A 23116-nucleotide genomic window follows, 5' to 3' on the forward strand; every position below is an offset into this window, starting at 1 on the left:
GACATGAAGTCATTTTATGTGGATATAAAAGTCTACAGAAAGGCAAAATCTAAGAAAATAACCATTTTCTATATATATTATAAAACAGTGTGAAAAAGAGTCAGCTTGATAATTTAGCATAAACTGACCAACTGAATGTGTTGATCACATAGCTACAGATGTACAGCCTTTCCCCCTTGACAGGCATGCACCTCGTGTTATGTTTCCAAACTGTGTGTGTCAACGTTCCAGGGTGCTATGGCTAATGCTCAGGGACATACAACGTATTTTAAAACTTCAAGGAAAATACAGAGATGCTACATAAACTACCTTAGTTGTTTGGATCTTACTACTTAATAGAATGGAATAGTTGGACATTTCTTTTGTCCTAGGGGTGCCATGAGAAATTATTGAGCCACACTGGTGGAGTCTGCATCCAAGAAAGTTTAGGAACTTTTGGTCCAGCCTAGTATATATTCTCTTTTTCAATTATTATAACCTTTTTGGGAAGTTGTTTGCCTATCATATTTCAACCACTGAAAAGAATACATATTATAACAAAACTTACCTGGCATTTACAAGACTGTGTACAATATTATATAGATAAGTAATCGATTCCTTTGTCCATATGATTTTATACATTCCAATGTTTTGTTTGTTTGGTTTAACTAACCTAATCTTAAATAGGCAACTACAAATAAAGAGGTACTTGAGTGAGAGAGTGTGGACTTGGAGTCAAGTTTGGCCTCCTTCTGCTACTTTGATTGTCCTTGTACAAGTTACTGAACTTCAACCCCTCATCTACACAGTGGATTAATAAAACCCATTCTACTAAATTGTTAGAGGTTAAAAAGGATTATGTATGAAAGAGTACCCACCATTGTTTCTCTTATTAAGTTGTATATAAATGGTAAATACTGAGTATAATGCCAGGAAAACACAGATCCTGTTTCAAAAAAAAAAAAAAGATAAGAAGATTCTATTCTAAAACCCCACCCAGCAATTAACTGCACTTTATATCCTATCTAGGATCAAATTCATTCTGGCCACAACTGAATGAAGCTTCCTCTGACTAGGAAAACATTATTGTTCAGAGAAAAGTGCTACACTGCTGATGGAAACATTTATCTCATATAGATATAACCTTAACCTTAACTATTTTCATTATAATCACTGAGTTTTAAATGTTTTTCTATTGCCGTTTTCCACTTGTCTATCAGAGTTCATGTTGGAAAAGATCACATGATTTAAAAATGTATTTAGGCATTGTTTTGGTAGTATGAAACTAGAAATGTATTCATATACCCATTCTGCATTTTAATGCAATGATTAATTTTTCAGAAATGTGCTAAATGAAATAGCCATATACAGTTACTGATTGAAATATTAAATTGCCTTATGAGATTAGCTTAAATAAATAGAAGTCGATGAGCCAAGCTTAATAAACTTAAAATATGTTGTATTTACTCTTCATCAGTTTTCTGAACAGCGCTTCCGCTTCCAATAAAAGAGGAAACTCTCAGTTAATTAGTTCCTCATACAACACAATAAAATTAATGTTTAGGAGTTAAATACCATAAACTTCCTCAGGCATATTTGCTGATGTGTTCCTGTTTTTAGTTAATGTCACATGTTTTATTGTTTAATGGGGTGTCATGTGGTTTCCATTATATCTCTCATGTGCAAAGTGTCCTCGTGTCTGGCGTTTTAGGAGACTGCATGCTAATTTCTTATTTAACTGTGTCAGCTGACATACAGGTCATTGACAGTCAGTGATGGAACAATCACCAAATTATAAGCTAAAAGCCATTGACGTGTTATGCCTTCATCAAACTGACAAAACAGGAAGCGTGTTGTCAGGATCACATACTATATAAGCAGAGAGAAGAGGCTGTAATCATATCCCAGGCTGCTGTGTTTGTGTGTGTGAGACTTATTGTGACCAGCTCTTCCTTTTATCCCTTCCCGCCTCCCAAATATCTTGTAAATCAAAGACTTTGGGTGAACTTGACTTCCTGGTAAATAATTCATATTTTATGTTATTTTTTGTTTTTTATTTCTTTATGATTTTTTTCAGTCACAGTTTACATTCAGTATTATTTTGTATGAGCTTCAGGTGTACAGCATAGTGTTTCCCCTGATATTTCAGTACCCACCTGGCACCATGCATTGTCATTAGAATATTATTAGCTATGTTCCCTACACTGTACTTCACATCCCGTGACTATTCTGTACCTACCAACCTGTGCTGCTCCATCCCTTCACCCTTTTCACCCAGTCCCCAAACCCTCCACCCTCTGGCAACCATCAGTCTGTTCTCTGTAAAAATATTTATGGTTTTAAAGAATTGCTTTGGTACCTAAACAGCCAATCGTTTAAATTTCTACCAGAAGGAAGTTAGATTGATGGCTTAAGAATATAAAATGCTTAAAAAAGAAAAAGAACTGAGTACAATGTTGTATATAACACTCCAGAGTTATATGGTAACAGCCACCCTCCAGTTCTCATAAGTCAATAAAATGTTTTTTGTTAAAACAGTATAGAATAATTTTATGTGTTTCATCACTGAGAAAAAGGAGATAGATATATATTTCCTTATTGTGACAAAGTATCATAACATGGTATAAAAATGATAGCTTATATTGTATATTATTGTTTCTAAAACAGACACATAATGGATTTAAGCATATCAGTGAGGGGAAGACTGAGCTTTGTTAGTGACCATGGTGTGATCTAGTCCTCCCCCACCCCATCCCCCACAGCCACCATGAACACACACACACACACACACACACACACAAGCAAACAAAAAGTGAAAGCCCTTTTTTTTATAAAATTCCTCAAATTGTATTAGACTGTAACTATATTAATATTTTAACCCACATCATTTGATTTTTAACAGTTAGGAACATAAGAATGCCATTCAATTTAAGTATTAGCCCCTTTAGCTCAGTATTTTCTTTTTGGCATGATTCTCATTCTTGATAATGTAATAATGTCAAATGAAAAGACTGCTTAGCTAATAAGTGACTCTATGAGCTCTCAGTCAAGAGGCCTCGAAATGTGGTATCACCATATGAAGTTGCCCTAGTCCAGCCTCACACTCAGAACTCTGACTTTGTATTTTTGTTGCCACAGAAAACATGAGAAAATATCTCAGCACTAGACTTGTGCTAAGGTCATCAAACTTCAATGTAAACCCAGAACACCAGTATATGATTTTATGTGAATAAGTATAACTATTAATGATAACTGGACACCATATTCTCCAGTAAACATGCTCTTTCATGGTTGAAAGTTCCATTAGAAGACAAACTTCAGTTAGAAGGTTGATAGGAAAAGTAGAGAAGCAGAAAAATAATTGGGTTGGCCAAAAAGCTTGTTTTTTTTTTTTCTAACATGGCTCCAGTATCATTTAGTTGTCTGTAATTTCATTCAAAACAGTTTTGTTAGATTGTATTGTGATGGCTGTCATTTCAATGTGCATTCAATAAAATCAAAATTGGTGAATTTTTGTATAGCAATTTTAATATTGAAGATGGAATAAAATAGCAATATTTTTGGCATATCATGCTTTATTATTTCAAGAAAAGTAAGAATGCAACTGAAACACATACAAAAAAGATCAGTGCAGTGTATGGAGAAGGTGCTGGGACTGACAGAATGATCAAAAGTGGTTTGCAAAGTTTCCTGATGGAGCTGTCTCACTGGACAATGCTCCATAGTCAGGTAGACCAGTTGAAGTTGATAGTGATCAAATTGAGACATTAATTCAGAACAATCAACATCATACCACATGGGAGAGAGCTGACATACTCAAAATATCCAAATCAAAAAAGTTATTGGTGAAAATGAAAAATGTGTGTTTTATTTTATGGGAAAAACTGGACTTTTTGACCAACCCGATATTTAATATAACAGGCTAAGATAGCATTTTGCTTCTAACTCTACCATAGATATGTATTGTCCACAAAGACTGAATAAGTCATGTTCTTGGAATGTCCTGTGAAATCAGATACTCTGTTAAGTTTACTTACTGTAAAAAGCCCAAATAATACTAGGTTAAACATGGGAAAAGAATCTTTTTCACTCACATGGTATTTCAGGCATTCATTGCTCATTTAGTAGCTCCATGATATCAGGTCCCAGGATCATCATCGCTTTACTACACTGCCATGCACAAATTACAGCTCCCGTTTCACTGCCAGGTATCTTCTCCAGCTACCGTCCCCAGCATTGCAGTCGGCAGAAAGAGCAGAGGCAAGGAGAACTACAGATACTAACTAAACCATATGGTTTCTCTAATAGTTTCTTTTGGCTCTGTTTTCACAGAATATGTTTAAACTTTTCTTAAACCTATTATATGTAGTCAGCTCATAATGACCCTTCACATGTTTTCTAATAGATTAAAGACAGAATCTACTGACTATACAAACCTCAAATAGTACAGAAGTATAGAAAACAGAAACTAAAGTTGTCTGCCTGTGCTCATATACTCCTATAATGCCACTCCCCAGAGGTAATTACTGTTGACAATTTGATACACATTTTCCCAGAACTAGATATAGATATACATATGTAAAAAGTTATGTATAAATATGTATACACATCTTTTTATATTTAGATATAGATAGGTAATAGGCAGGATGTTAGCATATCTGTATATTGTAATATGTATCCTATACTTATACACTACATATAATGATATGTACTACCACATATAATGTATGTGAGAGTAAAAAGAGTATATTGTACTTATAAGTAAAAACTATATTATGGCCACCTTTCATCTTTTATACTTTTAGACCTAAATCATACTGCATCATATTTTATTAAGCTGGATGTTCCATATTTTATTTGTATTTCCCACTAATGTATGCTTAGGTTTGCTCTACAAAATTGAGAGCTTTAAACAATAAACATTTTTGTGTGCATATTTTTGCCCCAAATGAATTTTTCATGTAACCAGTCCCATTCCCAGTTTATAGTATTTTAATTTTATTCATTTTGTTCCTTTCTGAACACTTCACTGAGAGATTGCCTCTGAATTCTAAGGCTGAGATAGTAAATGCAGGCTTTAAAACTTTCAAAATTGACCCCTCTGAGTTAAGCTACCAATAGGCACCGAGAAGACATAATAGAAACTATTGTCTGGATTTAATAAATTATTTCAGAAAAAAAGTTTAAACAAGGTATTAGAAGACTTTGTAGTCACAATCCCATCTCATATTATTTTATGTTCTTGGGCAAGTCACTTTTCCCTTTGTGCCTTAGCTCTTTAATCTTTATGGTAGCTGCAGACATTAGTAATGTCTTCCCAACTCACTTCACAAGAGATTATAAAAATTAGATGGGATGAGTGTTTGCATTTCTAAAGATGTTAAATTACTGTATAAGTATAATGTGTCAATGTTATTTATTAAATGTATTAACCGGTTTTGAAAGTGTTGAATGTGACATAATGAAAAGCATTTCAGGAGTTTATTCTAGGTCACTATATTTCTGACCATTCAAGACATTTAATTACTGGTTTTTCATTTTTTAGGAAGGGAAATTTCTTAACACTTGTCAATTTTCGGAAGTCTAAAATTCACCATTCTCCTAGAAAGCTCAAATGTAGAACCCATAGGCTTATTTTTACGGGGTTTAGGAAGCTTCCTGATCTCAAACTGCAGATCACAGACTCTGGCTGCACTCCAGCAGGAAGGAAGTATATCAAAAAGCCCGGATAAAAAAGTAGAAAGGTTATAAAATGTCAAAAAAAAATGTCAAAAAAGTGTCAAATAATGAAATGCTTGTAAAACCTTAATACTAGACATGGAAAATAAAAGAGAAATAGCATTTGATTTACTATTAATTGGGTCATACAAATGCCCCTCTTACAAATCCCTACTTTCTAATACCTGAATCACCTTGTTTGCTTTTCTCTGCAACACTTATTTCCTCAGAACACACAGGCAAAATTAGGTGTGGTAGTCTGATATAGATCTGGATAAAGAAGCAGCTCCTTAACTAATGTTTCTCTTTGAGCAGCTTAAAGTGAATTATGTAGTGGCATAAATGATGCCTTAGTAGTGATGCTGGAATACAGAAGGAAAGGGGACTTTTTGATTCATTATCACCTTTTCAGGGATATTCAAATTTCTTAGGTAATTAATCCAGGATTTTTTACTGGTATCACAATTCATTCAATTTATGGGAAAAGAGGTGAGGAAAGAATTCTATCATCTCTTATGTGCAGAAATATCTTCCCATTTGGAGAGATGTTTGGTAAAGGGTTTATAATCTCTTACTAAACCAGCCAACTAGGTAACTATTAAATTAAGTAGGATAAAGTTTTTATTTGCTATGCTACATTAAAAAGACAAATATATTTTTATTTAAAAAATATTTTACTGAAAAAAGTGAGCCTGTGGCAAATCAGTTAGGAATTAACAACTACCTAAAAATATCATCTTTTAAAATAGCTGTATAATCAAATAAGAGATGATTTATTCATTTTACCTTATCAAATAAAATCCATGTGAAGTATTTATATTGATTACTGATCTTATGAGTTTATTACAAAAACATTGACATTTATCATAAAAATTTTAAATAGTAAAGTCATATACTATTCTAGCAAATCTATAAAGGTATTATAGACTTTATGCACTTAGAAACTCCTTCACCTTTACTTGTGTATCAATCTTTCTGATTTTCTTAACTTTGGTTCCACGGTAGATTTAGAGGAAATATTGATTTAACCACCTAAAATGACGAAAAAATATAGGTGAGCTTATTGCTATAAGAAAGCCAAGTTCAATTTGCTTGGGTTTCAGGAAGTCTAAAGTGATCTGGAACAATCACTGTGATGAAGGCTTTGTTTTTATCATCCATTTGTACACGGAACATCCTTTGGTCTAGCAGACGCCTTGGCCGTACTCAGGTGCTGCAATGCCATCATGCTAGTGGGTTTTTGTTCATGAGCACAAATCATTTTAAGGTTTGGAAATTCACATTATTTATTTTTAATATCCAATGGGATATTAAATTGCTTTAAAAATCAAATCTTACAACAGAGCTAAATTAAGAAATATTATAAAAGAAACATTCAGTGTATGAAAACATTTTACAGAAAATACTTTAACTACCTCCTCCAGGTTCTTATTTTCTCATATCCCCAAAACTCTAGGCCTTTCTTTCCCCTTTCATTTCCTACTCTACATTTTAGTCATTGGTAGCTGATGTAAAAACTCCATTATTGTCTGAGGTAAATCCTGTACAAAAACCTAATTTGTTCCTTATTATTATACCCATTTGTTTCTTCTACTAAAACTTGAGCTTTTGACATGGGCTGAGTTGTATCTTGTGTTTGATATTTGTTCATTTTTTGAACTAAATAAGTTATTCCTTCATTTATTTAGTCAACAAACACGTTAACAGCCTATATTATGTATTTAACAGAATTCTGCATTTTAATAATTCCTATGCTAGGAACTGGGGATATAAAGATGAGTAAGATAAAACTTCTGCCTTCAGGATGCCCATAGTGAAGTTGGGAAGAATGGAGTGTAAATAGATGTAATGTGATAGATATATGCATAGCATTGAATACTACTCAGAGGAAAGGCAAAGAATTTAAATCCAAAAATGGTGGATGTTGCTGGGGATGATTTATTGAAGTGGAGGTCCTTAAGTCAAATCTCAAAGGATGAAGGGCAACTAAGCAATTAAAGATTTGAGGATGGAAGAATACAGAAACAACATTGCAGGCAATTAAAAGAAAAACTCTGCTTGGATAAAGTCCAGAAAGCAGAGGTTGAAACAGGTTATACATGGACCTATATTGGTTTTGAGAGTATATAATAAGGCAAGAAATGACAAGCAAGTAGTTTAAGAACATAAGAAGAGACAACTTGGAAATATTTTTAGACTTTAGATGCTAGAGGTACTGAAAAAACATTGAAAGGCTAAAAGCCAGAGGTGAGATCATGCTAGCATTTGTTCATTCTTCCATCCCCATCCATCCACCCATCCATCCATCCACCCATCCATCTATCCATCCAACTATCTACGACAAGACTTACTTCTCTTATTCACTTTTGCAGTTTTCAGTCCTTAATACATAGTATATCATGATCAATAAATATTTATTAAACTTTAATTACAACCAGTGAATATTTATTGTGTGCTGGTAATGAATGCTATTGAAAGCTGAACAGAGAATTAATTTCTTTAGCAGAGGACTGAAGCCCCAGAGACTGATTCTAGTAGTAGTAAGGAGGCTCTTCTAGTAGTAAGAAATAAAAGCCTTGGAGTTATTAAAAAAAATAGCTTGTGATCACTTGGCTATGGCAGGTCAAAGGTAGGGAGAAATCAAGAATTTGATCGTATTTGTAGCCAAGGTGACCAGGTGTCACCAAAAGAGATAGAAATAGCATCAGTAGGAGGAGGTTTTGTGAGAAAAATGATGCATTAAGTTTTTACACATGTGAAGAATAAGTGTCCTATGGGTCATCTGGGGAAGACGGGGAGTGATTGTCCAAAAAACAGTGGGAAAATGTCTAGTTTGTAGATGCTGTTTAGAATATATTAGTTTGTATATTGTAATTGGACCACAAGATTGGATAAGGTCATTCAAATAAAGTGAACAGAATAAGAAAAGTACAACACTAAAGATTAAATCCAAAGGACTACCAATATTTAAAGAATGAGCAAAGAAAAGATTCTAGAGTAGCCTATTGTGGAAATAGTAAATTTGCCATGAGGAAGGTGAGAAGAAAATCAGAAGGGCATTTTCTGATATAAGAAAGCTCAAATAAGGCACCATTAGCAATATCAGTTGCTGCACAACTGTGTCCATTAAAATTTTGCAATTTGAAGGTCATTAGTAAATGTATGAAGCACTTCCAAGAAAAATTTTTGGATTGAGACTAATGTGTTAGAAAACTAATTTCTAGCAATTTAGATGAGAAAAATTAATGGAAATAAGTCATTTCTTACTAAATATTAAAGGAAGTGTTTAGAGAGATTATAGAATCTAGATATTTCATTGTTTTTTAGGTAATTGTGCATAATGTTTAAAGACATGGCATGTATGAATTTTTACTCTGATATTTGAAGTGCTCGATGGACTTCAATCAACCTTCTGAATACTTTGAGCTATTGCATGAAAAAGACACAATTGCAGGACAGTCCATTAAGACATTTTGCTCATTTTCTAGTCTTTACTTTTAGGATCACCTGTTCATTCATTCAGCGAATATTTATATGTCTGTGGGCACCAGTCATTGCAGCTCCTGGGCTCTCTTATCTTTTGTAGTTCTTTTCTTTCTTTCTTTTTAATTCAAGACCAGCCTCTTCGCTGATACTTTCCCCAAGAATTTCAGCTCAAATAATTTTTTTCCTTTTTTGGTCATCACTGCCTTTCTTATTCATTTGATCTAATCACATGGCTTTATTCATTTCACGTTCCCTATTTGTATGTCTTATTTGTATAACTGAAAATACCATGAAGGCAAGGACTGTAGCTATTATTCCTTTGTGTCTTCCACATAGTGTTTGATACATGTTTGGTGAATATACATTAAATGAATATATCTATAACTGTATCTATTTTGAATATATATTTTTTAAATTAAATTATATTTTTAATATTTCACCAAAAGTAATCTATAACGATTTCTTATTAAATTAGTAATGACTATATTACTTACTGTGTGATCTTGAAGATATTCTTGTTTTTAATTTGTATAATAATAATAATATCTACCTTACTGAGCTGTGAGGATTAGATGAGATGTTTATATACACACATATGCAAACATCTACATGTCTATATGGATGCATATATGTATATTTATATGTACATATATAAGATATTTTAACAAAGAGCTAAAAGTTAACACATATTAGTTGCTCACAATACAAATCAGTGGGAGAATAGTCAATCATTCAAAAATAAATACGAACAGTTTAATACCTCTTTACATAAATAGCCTAAACTATGTGATTATCAAGTCTGTCTCCCAAATCTGTTACCTCCTCTCTTTCCCTTATGATAAGGTTAGGCCATTATCATTTCCCATTAGATTTGCTGAAATAGTTTTTAACACATCTGTTTGTCTCTAGTCTCTCCACTTCCAATCAGTTCTAGCCCTTGCACAAAATTGATCTTTCTAAAACAAAATAAGACCATGTCACTTCCCTGTTTACAATCTTTCAGTGACTTAACATTGCCTTCCAAATAAAACACAATTTGCTACCTGCTTTTACCTGCACAGATTCCCATTTCCTATCAATAGCAGAAGGCTCCTGCCAAGCAGAAAGAACCCACTAACTCATCTATTTGCCCATGAGATGAAAGAAAACAACTTCTTTCAAAGGTTCCCTCCATGGTGTCCTTTTTAACTTTCTTTTGTCTTAGACTTTTTCAGATCTCCCTCCACTTGAAAGTCAGAGTGGTAAGAGCAGGGTGTTTTAAGTACCAGTCTGAGAAGATAGTTAAAAAAGAGCCATCCTAGTTGCAATAAATAGTAGGGTTTTACTGTGTGATTCTCCAGCAGTTAAAAGACGTGGAAAGTAGATAGTAAAATGGTCCTGCAATCCGATGTTGAAGTAGCCATTTTTAAGAAATACTTTACTTACTTCATCAACACTCTTTTACAAGGTAATTTTTCTGAGGTGTCTAGAATACCTTCTGCTCTCTTTTGCATTGCTCTTTGAATGATTGGATTGGTTTGCATGTTTATCCCCCTCACTTAATTCAAAATTGGCCTAGGGCAGGGATTTTGTGCATGTCCCTGTATAAGTTTAATTTTTATACTTCCCAGCACCTAGAGAAGTTAATCTGGTATTTGTTGAGAAAGCAAAATAAAACTAAATCAAAAACAGAAAAACAAAAACAAAAAACATGTAAGGATAATAACGGAATAAGTCCCCTTATTTTAATTAAAATAATTTCAGAAACTTTCCAGAATCTTTATAGTAGCTTAGCTCAGTGGTGAATGTGTGTGTGTGTGTGTGTGTGTGTGTGTGTGTGTCTTTGACCCAGGATAAGAACATAATTGCTTTTGATACTCTCCCTCAACCTAAATAAACTTGTTAGAAAACGTTTTTCTTACACTGTGCTATATAGCATAGAAATGAATCCTTGATAGTGTTGCTGGAGATTATTATTATCTAAACATTTATTAATTTAATATTAATGCAACTAATATACTTCTTAAGGGGTCGAGTTATTTAATAGGAGCTATATCATTTGTATCAATAGATATCTATTGCGAGGTAGCTAGTATTCTGAAAACAATGGACTAATACGCCTCAGTATATTTTCAACTCTTTGAAAACCTTTAGTTTTGAGCTAGAATTTTCCATGCTTGGCTTTCAAATAAGAAGCAAATTAATTTTGGAAAGGCTTAGGGAAAAACTGTTCAAATGGTTAAAACCTAGGAAAGAGTAAAAGAAATCACTTTTAACTAGTCGAAAGTCAATTTGAATAACTTACACATGGTTGAACTTTAAAAGTCAGAATTTTCCATTATCTAATTTTTTACCAAATAAGTACCTCATGCAGTATTTACAAAATAAACCTGTTGTAATATTTTTTAGTACAGTTAATTGAGGGATGTCTCAAATAGATGACATTATTTACATCAATAAAAGATTTTCCCCAACAATTTCTGAATTTTTCTTTTGCCATTAAAAATTACCCTTGACCTTGTTTCTAAAGTTTTATAGATTATTGTTGTCCACTTTAGAACACTGATACATGCCCGTACTATATTTTGAATTTTATTAAGACTTAAGTAGATATGTTGGCCACTTTCACAGTTGTTGTATTTGTGTTTACTTACTAACTTGTGGCAAATTTCAGTGAAGCTGGATATTCTAGGGTTGAAAAAATTGGTTATAAGGTAGGCATGCTTCCAGTTTTGTATGTTTGTATGCATGGTGGAGATGGTTGTTATCTGTGGCACCTTAGACACAAACCTTTAGAAATTCGATATCTTGCTTATGATTGTATATTTATAGCTTGGGAACTGTATACAATTACAGATATAATATAGCTGCAGTAGACTTTTAATTCCCACTGTCAGTCTTTTGTTTTCTCCAATTCACTTAAACATAAAATATTGGTTTGGCCAAAAAGTCCACTTAGTTTTTTCTATAAAATACAAGATACATTTTTCATTTTCACCATTAACTTTATTGATTTGGGTATTTTGAGTATGTCAGCTACCTCCTGCTATTGGCTTATAGTGGGTAGAGGCCAGGGGTGCTGCTAAACATCTTCCAATAGCTCAGACAGCCCCACAGCAAAGAATTACTTGGCTAAAATATCGATAGTACCAAGAAGCTTCACTAGCCACTTTTGCCATTTTCGATCAGTCACAGCACCTTCTCCATACACTGCACAAATCTTTTCTTTTTTAGTTTCAGTTGCACTTTTATCTTTCCTGAAATAATCATAATACACTGAAACTGTTGTGTATCTTATTCCATCTTCAAAATTAAAATGGTTGCAAAAAATTCACCAACTTTGATGTTTTTTTAAATGCACGCTGACATGACAGCTGTCACAATACAATCTAACAAAATCTTGTCAAATGAAGTTAAAGACAACTAAGCACTACTAGAGCAACCCTACAGAATGAACTAAGTCAAGTTTTTGCCCAGCTCAATAAGTATATTGATATGTGACCGTTGGTGGCGAACATTTTGTGTTAGTTTTCTAGGGCTGCCATAACAAGTATCACAAACTGTGTGGGCTTAAAAAACTACAAAAATTATTTTTCTAACAGTTGTAGAGCCTGGAAGTCCAAGATCAAGGTGTGTCAAGAGGGTAGATTCCATTCTGAGGCCTCTTTCTTTGTTTTAAGATGGTGGTCTTACTCTTTGTCTTCACATGGTTGTCCTCTGTCTGGGTTGTTTGTGTCCTACTCCCTTCTTATAAAGAAAGCAGTCATATTGGATTAGAACCCACATGTGGTGCCTCACTTTACCTTAATTATGTTTTAAAAACTCTATCCCCAAATATAGCCACATTCTGCAATACTGAGTGTTAGGACTTAAGCATATAATTTTGAGGGGTAAACAAGCCAGCCCATAACATATGCATACATAGATGCATATACATACACATATAATTGCTTAGCTTGTATAAATGTTTAATGTTTCATACATGCATACATAAATTTATGCACACATACAGTATAACATGCATTGTAAATGCATGTAAATACATATACACACACATGTCGATGATGAACTAAGCAGGGGTTAGGGCCACTGACCCCCCTGCTACTGAAAAGTTGCATATTACTTTTGACTTCCCTAAAACTCATTTTACCTTGGTATCCAAAAGGGCTGGGTTTCAGGACTTGTCATGGATACCAAACTGCAGATTTTCGAATTTGCTATGTAAAATGGTGTAGATCAGTGTATACAGTCAGCTGCATACATCTGACTCCCAACCATGGGTCAAAAACAGTAAGGTATTTACAGAAAAAAAATCCATGGATAAGTGGACCTGTGCAGTTCAAACCTGTGTTGTTCAAGGGTACTCTGTGTGTGTGTGTGTGTGTGTGTGTGTGTATCCAAAGGAAAAATTATATTCATTGTATTAGTACATATTGATGAAATTAAAGAATGAAGAAAGATAAGTTTCCAGTATATGCCTTTTTATGTTATGGAATATTCTATATTTTAATTAAAATGAGCTCCAAATGTATGTATAATACTCAATTTGTCATTAACAATTGGATGCTAGTTATTTGCAAGTGCTCAACACACCTCTGCAGGTGTTCGCTATCAATCCAAATTTATGAGTAAGTTTTTGTCCCTGGGTTCCAGTATCATGTTTAAGGCCTCCTACTACCTAACTTCATTAATGACATTTGTTAAAACTTCATTTCATAGTCATTGCCTTTTCATATCTGAATATCCTCAAGTCAAAAGTATGAAAAGTTTTCCAACTCCCTGCTGTCAGTCTCTTTTCCCTCTGTATTACCGCCTATCAATCTAGTTTTTTCTCTATTCCTTCAGCATGTCATAGTCAAACTTCAAACCATTTCACTCTGCCTAACACATCTCTCCTCCCTTCCACCTGCAAGTTTTCAAAGGCCCAGCTCACTCTTACTTTCTGCCTTTGTTCTCTGAAGACACTAGGCTTTCCTTCAGTCCTGTATGCTCACTGATGGGCAGTACTACTCAAATAAACTCTTAATTAGAAAATATAGATCTGTTATAAGTTTCATTATGTTTTGTTTTGTTGTTTTTGTCTCCCATACCACCAAGCAAATTTCTGGTCACATGGTAGATGTTATAAGTGCTTATTAATTGATTAATTCACAACAGGGAAAGTAAAATCAATAAAATGAATTATCATTGTGAAAAAATGCTTCTGTATGTTTGCTATGGTTAATTTTATTATATTAATTAAGTGAAGAATATAAGTGAATTACATTGTTTTAAGTATTTAAATTGCCAATTCTAGTCATACTATAGTCATACTATAATAGTATGACTAGTCATACTATAGCATTTGTTATTTTAGTTTTCCATAAATACAAATTCATCACTTAAACATTTAAAATTCCCTTTACTTGATAAAATATGATAAGCATTTTCTAGATTAAATATTAAAAATAACAAATAATAAGTAAATTCTTACAATATAACATCAACCGTGCCCCCTCATCATTGGGTTTTCCCCCATTTACTGGATCTTTCTCATTGGTGTATAAGCGTGCTATAATTCTAACAAGTACGTACCTTTTAAAGAAAGTTGCCTTGAGCATACATCCTTCACTAGCGACTGCAAAACACCACAGTGCCATTGTTTATTTCAGCACTTCTCAAAGGAATACACATCACATAGGGGTCTTGTCAAAATTTAAATTCTAATTCTGTGCTAGCTGCTTTATCAAATTATCTTAAAACTTAGTGGCTTAAAACAACAAACATTTATTTGGACACAGCCATGCTGGGTCCCTCTGACTCAGGATCTTTTGCATACCTGCAGTCAAGTTGTTGGCCTTGACTGTAGTCATCTTTAGGCTTCCTTGGGGTGGAGTCTTCTTCCAAACTCCCTCCTTTGGCTGTTGGCAGGCCTCTGTCTTTGCTTGCTGTTGGCCAATGACATCAGTCCTTTGCTATATGAGTCTCTCTATAGGGCAACTTACAACATAGCTGCTTGCTCCTCAACGGAGAGAAGGTAGGGATGTAGCAGGGTAGGCAAGAAGGAGCCATAGCCTTTGTGTAACCAAATCTCAAAAGTAGCCTGTCCTCACTTGTGTCTTCTGTTCAAGAGGCGGGAGTCACACAAAGAGGCATTACAGGAAGTGGGAATCCTTGGAGGTTCCATCCTAAAGGCTGTCTGCCTCCATGGATTTGGGATGGGGTCTGAAATTCTACCTTTCTAAGAAACTTCTAAGTGCTACTCTTCAATGACGGTCTGTCAGTAAACAAGCACCTACACTTTCCACCCCCAGTTTCTTAATTTCAGTCATCCTGTATGGATCTCACGCACTCCAGTTAGGTTTTCTCGCCCTCCACTCCACTGGTATCGTCCTTTTCAAAGTTACCATTGGCTCCCACATTACTAAATTCAGCCTTTGGAAAAATTGGTCACTCTTTCTGCATATCTTTCTTGACTTGGCTTCTGGAACACCAAATTTACATTTCTTCTCAGTTTTTTTGCTAGCTACCTATCCCTGACTGAAAGTGTAATGTATCCTACAATTTAATCAATCCTTGGAACTCTGTTTTTTTTATTAGCTCCAAAATGATCTTATGAAAGCTTATATAGCTGAAATTCCAGATATATGCTGACCACTCTCAAATGCAGGTCTCCTATGTGGATTTCTCCCCTGAAATCCTGACACATTTAATGTTTATCAAGTGCCTCAATGAGAACCTCTGCTTGGGCATCTAATAGTAATGTCAAGCTTAAATATTCAAATCTGAACTCTTCATCCCTCCTCCCCTCCCTTGCCTTTTCCCCTAACTAGCCAAACTGGCACTCTTGCTTCACATCCGTGTTTGAAAACCCAACAACAAACAGTACCACTGTAAAATCAGCTGTTCAAGCCAAAACCTTGCAAGTCACCCTGGAGTTTTCGCTTTCTCTCATTATAAACAATCACTAGGTTTTGTCAGTTCTTCCTCTTAAATATCACTTGACTTTGCCTTTCTCCATCCCAACATCATCACCCTGGTCCAGACCATTACTACGTATTATACAGAGTTCTGCATCTTCCTACTGCCAGCCCAAAAGATTTTACTCAACCTCTCTTTTGGCCATGCTCATAGTGTCTTTTATTCTATAGGGTGAAGCTTAGATTCTTTAAAATTGTTTACAAAACCGTACATCATCTGGCCCCTGACTCCCTCTCTGGCCCCACTTATCTCCGCTTCCCCTGAACTTCAGCAGTTCAGTCACTGGGCTCTGATAAAACCTTCCCATTTGACTTCGAGTTATGACAATTGTTTCCCTTTTTGGAGGCCTCTTCCTTCCTGTCTTTGCCTGACTAGCTTTCACTTACTTCAAGTTTTAACTTAAATATGACTTCTTCTTAGAGGGCTTTCACCTCTTAGACTGGGTTTTGAGTACCCACAATGTAATCTATAGTATTATATATCTTTATCTTAATAGTCATTATATTTTATATTTGTCTTTATCTTTTTCTTTTAAATTATCTTTATCATGTTCTTCCATTAAGCTCTAAGATTTGGGAAAGCCAGCACAGCAGGAGTAGATTCAGATATTGGTATTTTGAAGCCTGAAACATCTAATTTGGGGTCCTCTTTTAAGAATAAAAATATGGAAAATATATACACACATATGTAAGTGATATTTGAATATTCACCTATAAAAAGAAATTCCAACAAAGCAAAAAAATTAAGGAAGCTGAAAATACAAAAATATATGACTCTATGAATATTACTTGAAGCCCTCCCCAGAATCCCAAAGATTAAGCTTTATTAAATTCCTAATAAATATAGCCATGGATATCAGTCTTCTTTAAAGTGATATATCTAGTATCAAGAGCAGTGCTTACCAACACAGCAGGTACTCAATAAATATTTTTGAATTAATAAGTTAACTGAGTTATTATCAGTTATATTTTTATATACTTGACATTTAACACTTTTTTCACAAATTAGTTTTTTAAAATATATTTTACATACTATATAATTCTTTTTATAGTTATTATTTTCAATTATTTGCTATGATCATGTTTCAGACACTACTAATGTACATATCTTTGGGCCCTATTCAAAAAGTCTGTTGTATCTCTTTACTAACTGGAAAAAACTTTTTCTTTGCATCAAAAATATACATTATAATCTTCCTTATGTGTGTGTATATATGTGTGTGTGTCTATATATTTATAGGTCACATATATTACAACTTTAAGATTAATTTTAAATTGCTAAGATTTAATTTTTAGATTATCCCCACCCATAGAAATCCTTTGGGAAGAAACCATCTATTTTCTATTTTCTTTATGTTTCTATAAACATTTGTTTCCAGAATCATAAAGGTACCAATATTTTGTGTAACTTATAAAAAGTGCATTAAATGTTTTCTTTTTTATGAATTTGTCCACAAGACATTAAGTGGTTACTGGAATCACAGCGTTTAAAAAGTACGCTACTGGCTTCAATCTTTAGAGTTCAGTCTGTTAAAATAGCATTAAGTTTGTTCCGTTCCTATTACAATGCCACTTTAAATTTGCTGAGGAGTCGGTGTGCTCGTATCAAGATTGTCAGGTGTGTGTGTGTGCGTGTGTTATAAAGTGCAGCCCTCTGATCAATGTGCACTTTTTCCTCCCATTTTTCTAAATACATCATGAAAAAAGGATGAGGTTTCCGCCTTAATTGCTTGTGCCTTTTATTCACATTCCTCTCTCAGCCAGAATTGTGAAAAGAGTGTTAGTAAAAGGCTGCACAATAGAGCTTTTCATTAGGCCTCAGCAAGGCACACAAAAGAAGGCTTTTGGAAAGAGTGAATGCATGAGTTTAATTTGCAGGTGGAGAGTAGATAAAAGGTGCTGACGCCTCTATTATTCTCTTACTTAGGTGACCCTTACCCTGTTCAGCTGATCCCAACTACCATGGCAGCTGCTGCCGCAGCAACACCAGGCTTAGGCCCACTCCAACTGCAGGTAAGTCGGGAAACAATGCGGAGGAGACAAAGGTTAAGTAAATACTGAAAACAGCTATTATCCTGTTAGAGCAAAATAAACCCAACTACTGATAGCTGTCTCACACGTTTTTGTTTTTGAGTTTATTTGCGCTGATCCTCAACCAAAAGTTGAGATGTTGATTCTTTTAATTTTTAGCCTGTTTTCTGTACTAAAGATAGCTTATTGTATTTTTTTTAATTGCCTGGAATGATTTAACAAAAAGAGCTGTAGTTTTGCTTTGATTACCATGTGCCATAATTTTGTCACAGAATGGTCCTCATTAAGACTCATAGAACAAAAAACCTACAAAAGGTATTCAAACAGGTACTTATGGATCAAGGCAACTTAACCAAATTACTTTTGAAATTGTTGCCCCGTATTACTGAAGCACTCTGTACGTCTCTTTATTTCCCTGCTAACGCCTGCGCAGTTGGGCAAGCGAGGGTAAGTAGACCAAATAGGCAGGTACCCAAGTGAGCACTGTTTATGGAGACAACCCAATTAAGACCTTTTTATTTCTGCAGAATACATATTCTTATACATCCAAGAATTTCAGTGATAACTTTACTAAACAGGTGAGTGATTTTCAGAAATTCTGTCTCTGGGGTTGAAAAGAGTATCAATAAAATTATATTAAAGGCATTTTTCACTATTTAAATCTTGGAATCAGCATCCTCCAAAATCTTCCCTAGTTTCTCTTGCTTTAGACTATATAGTTGCACAGCTATAATCTTCTATTTCAAGAAGTTTCATGTTTTCCTTTGCCTGTGAAGCTAGATATATAGCAGTTGTACTTAATATAGTTTATTCATATTCATGAGAGTGCATTGTCATGGTAGATGATCTTCATCAATGAGGAAAGCTATAGTTTTATATGTTAGCATCAAGACGCAGATACATCTGGTCAGCAAAGGGGATTGTCAGAAGACCCAGTGGGTTTGGAAAACCCAGCTGAACCTTGCAGGAGAAGCTCAGACATACTGTGTTCCACAGAGGTTAATAACAACCATTCCTATTTTACCGTTTCTGCAAAAACCCACAGTGTGAGTGTCTGTTTCTTTGAGCTGGAAATACCTTGGGAATTGTTAGAACCATAGGGACAATAAAAGTAACAGGACATTTCTTATGCTTTGAAATAGCACCTGTGAAATTCTGTAATACAAAAAAGTGGCTGTTATAAGTAAAACTAAATAGAGTGGTAGAATTAAAGAAAAAGGGAAGGATAACCAGCAATAGATTTGAATGTGAAAAAATAAGAGTTTTAGAGATTGAGAATGTCTGTTTTCAAAGCAACTTAGATGTTATCTTTTCCTTTCACCATTGGGTTAGTGGGAGGTGGGAGCAAAGGCAAGCTGGAGGCTTTCCCCATGTTTCATTGCAGGATGTTTTCTTTTTTAAAGATTTTATTTAGTTATTTTTAGAGAGAAGGGAAGGAAGGGAAAGAGAGAGGGAGAGAAACAGTAATGTGTGGTTGCCTATCATGTGGCCCCCACTGGGGACCTGGCCCACAACCCCGGCATGTGCCCTGACTGGGAATTGAACAGGTGACCCTTTGGTTCACAGCCCACACTCAATCCACTGTGCTACACCAGCCAGGGCATCATTGCAGGATTCTTGTAGAACGTAGCTCCCTTAGACAACAATCCAAACTTCCTTTCCTACAAAGAATTAGAATATTTGACACAAATTAAGTTTTATTTCTGTTTTTATGATATAATAGCAGACTCCCTTAAAATTTAAAGGTATAAAATGTTTTTCTTCATTGGAAAAGAAGAAAAAATACACCAAACATGCTTAATCTATAAACAGGATAAGGATCCTTTATATAAGTGGCATTGTACCCATTAAAATATACAAGATATTTTATTGTATTTTACTTCTTATGCTATTATAGTTGTCCCTGATTTTAATATACAAGTTTTAATTAAGATCTCAGTGAATCAACACTGTTGTATAACAAGAAGGTTAATAATCTAAAATTCTGTCATGATAAGCTATTAGCTACTATTAACACACATTTTACCTCATAATTAAAAATGGCATTCAAATGCAAACGCAGCCCAAATTATGACATGGCTGATACTCTGGCTTTTCTTGGAAGTGGACTGAGCCTTACCTCTGCTGGGCTGCCTGCATCAATTCTCTTTCTACTCACATTACTGATACTGAATTCACAAATCCCTGACCTTGACTTCAGCTTTCCCCAGAGCTACAAGGGACCTGTAATACTTCCCCCCACCTTGCTTTAAAATAGGATCCAAATTATTTTCTTCTTCACAAACCTACCCAGATGGATCAGAGAAAAGCAAACTACAACGTCTAGTCAGAAGTCTTGTCTTAACTTTTATCCAACATTCACACTGAACTTGGGAAACTATTTCTAAGAAGTTTCCTCTAAGTGGAGTACAACATATGAGCCAGTTTTAATTTTCTCCAAACTCTGCTTTTCATTATACTTTGTTAAATTTCCATTTTCTATCCCTTAATATGCCTTTCAAGTCCCTTTGAGTTACTAAGATTCTCTTTCATTTATGTCAAAAATGGAGGTGCCAAACAACTTACACACATGACCCACAGACATAAAAAAGGAGGGAAATCGCTGGAGGGAGTGGGGGGTGCTAGTTGGAGGGGGACAAATGGAGCAAAATTGGGACAACTATAATATTAGTATAATCAAAAATAATTAATTAATTTTAAAAAGATTCAGTTCTAGATACTTGTGCTAGATTCTCTGGCAAGGTTTTCACAAGGATTCTATCATTTCATTTTTATTATACTACTTTGTGTTGTGTGTTAATGTCTCCATTTGACAAAGAAGAAAATGTTGAGTCACAGAGTCCAAACTCCATAATTTTTTAAACAATTACATTTGCTTCTCCAAATACACGTAATATTATTTGATACTTTGAGGACATTGCTCCTCTTAAGACATTTGCTAACTCAGTAATATGCTAATAAAATTATAACAATAATTCTGATCAATCGGCACTTATACAAATATTCTTTATGAATTGCAACACTGAAATGACAGCTCTCTACTTCAATTTTTGCATGTTTTATTTCATACCTCTTTGTATATATATATATTCAAGCTTGTTTTTTAAAAAAATATCTAGATCTGCTCCAGCTGGTGTGGCTCAGTGTATTGAGTGCTGGCCTGTGAACCAAAGGGTTGCCAGTTGGACTCCTAGTCAGGGCACATGCCTGGGTTATGGGCCAGGTCCCCAGTTGGGGTTGTGTGAGAAGCAACTACACATTGATGTTTCTCTCCTCTTCTTTCTCCCTCCTTTCCCCTCTCTCTAAAAATAAATAAAATGTTTTAAAAAATAAAAATATCTAGGTCTAAGAAGGGACACTATAAATATATTCCTACCAGTCATCAGTAAAATGACTGATTTAGATTAGGTACATAAAGCATACAAATTAACACTTTACCAAAGCACCTTTGTATTTATTCTTTTATAATGAAATATCTTTGTTTCTTCTGCGTCTTAAGTCTTTCCTGAACTTGAGATGCATACGGCTAACTATTTATTGGCTACTTGTTTGATATTCAGAGGAAATACATAGATGTTTACAGACAATAGAAATTCAAAATAAAATAAAACTCACCAGTTTTTTCTTTGCCCCCCAACCTGCTCATTCTCTGGTCTTTGCAAATAGCTTAATTCCATCTATCACTCAACCCAGAAACATGAAAACCATGCTTAACTCCTCTTTCTCTGTACCAGTTCATTTATTCTACCAGCTAAATCCATCAAGAATCCATTTATTTGTATCCTTTGTAACTGTCACTCTTCTGGGTGGGGCTACCCTAATTGTCTGGCTAATTTACCACAATAGCCATTAAACTGGTCTTTCTGTCTTCATCCTGCCTCCTTCAATGTACTCACTACTTATAGATTAGTCAGAATGATCCTTTTGATTTTAAAAAATCTTATCACATCCTCCCACACCCACATAAAGGCGTCAAATGACACCCGGTGTTATCAAACCCTCTTTCCTTTCTGGACCGTTACATGTGGTGTTTCTTCTTCCTGGAGCTTTACCTACATCTTTACCAAGCCAGCTCCCACGTATCCCTAATATTCCAAGTTTAAACATCACTTTTTCAGGGAAGACTTCAGTGCCCCCAAGACTGGATTAATGCAGCTCTTGCATGTTCCCAGAGCACACAATATTTCCCCACTCACACAGCCCTTGTAGAACATGTTTGAAATCCTACTTTCTCACCTCTACCAGATGGCAAAATCCATGAAGTCAATGACTCATTATCGTTTGCCTTGAAATATTTTTAAAATATTTTATTTATTTTTAGAGAGGGGAAGGGAGAGAGAAAAAGAGGGAGAGGAACAGCAATGTGTGGTTGCCTCTTGCATGCCCCACACTGGTGACCTGGCCTGCAAACTCAGGCATGTGTCCTGACTGGGAATCGAACCAGTGACCCTTTGGTTCACAGACTGGCACTCAGTCCACTGAGCCACAGCCGCCAGGGCCTCAGATTGAAATATTTATGGATTCAATAAATATATATTAAATGAATACATGAAAAGTGTATCTTAACATTACACTTTCGATAAATTATGAATATATTATGCTCAAATAGCTATTCTGCTTTATAATATTGGAATTAAGCTGAATATTAATTATTAATTTCATATGTAAATTTATTTTTATCCTTTAAAAAGGCAATAGCAGAAATATAAATATCAAAAGCATTAGAGGTTCATGGAAGAAAAAAAGTAGTAGTTTGAATTCTATTCAATAAAATATACATTGAAATTTATAATAAAAACTATTCTCACTTCGTGAAATAAAGGACACTTATGAAAACACTATATGATTAGCACCATATTTGACACTACAGTGTTTAACAAAATTACTTGTGTAACAATATTAGTCCATACTAGCATGCTCAGTCTGCTCCAGCTAACCCGGCTCTTTGCTATCCTTTGACTTGC

General features: G+C 34.6%; 1 protein-coding gene across 9 annotated transcripts in view; it reads left to right on the forward strand.

Annotated features, from left to right (window-relative positions):
* The window catches only part of SOX5 (SRY-box transcription factor 5), a 931891-nt gene that overhangs the window by 810306 nt on the left and 98469 nt on the right, over positions 1-23116 (forward strand). For all 9 annotated transcript variants that reach the window (XM_036017301.1, XM_036017302.1, XM_028531943.2 and 6 more), the window contains one exon: positions 18049-18134. In XM_036017301.1, the coding sequence (XP_035873194.1) occupies positions 18049-18134 (86 nt within the window). The remainder of the gene's footprint in view (positions 1-18048; positions 18135-23116) is intronic.

The sequence above is a fragment of the Phyllostomus discolor genome, chromosome 2 (assembly GCF_004126475.2).
Source record: "Phyllostomus discolor isolate MPI-MPIP mPhyDis1 chromosome 2, mPhyDis1.pri.v3, whole genome shotgun sequence".
NCBI lineage: Eukaryota > Metazoa > Chordata > Mammalia > Chiroptera > Phyllostomidae > Phyllostomus > Phyllostomus discolor.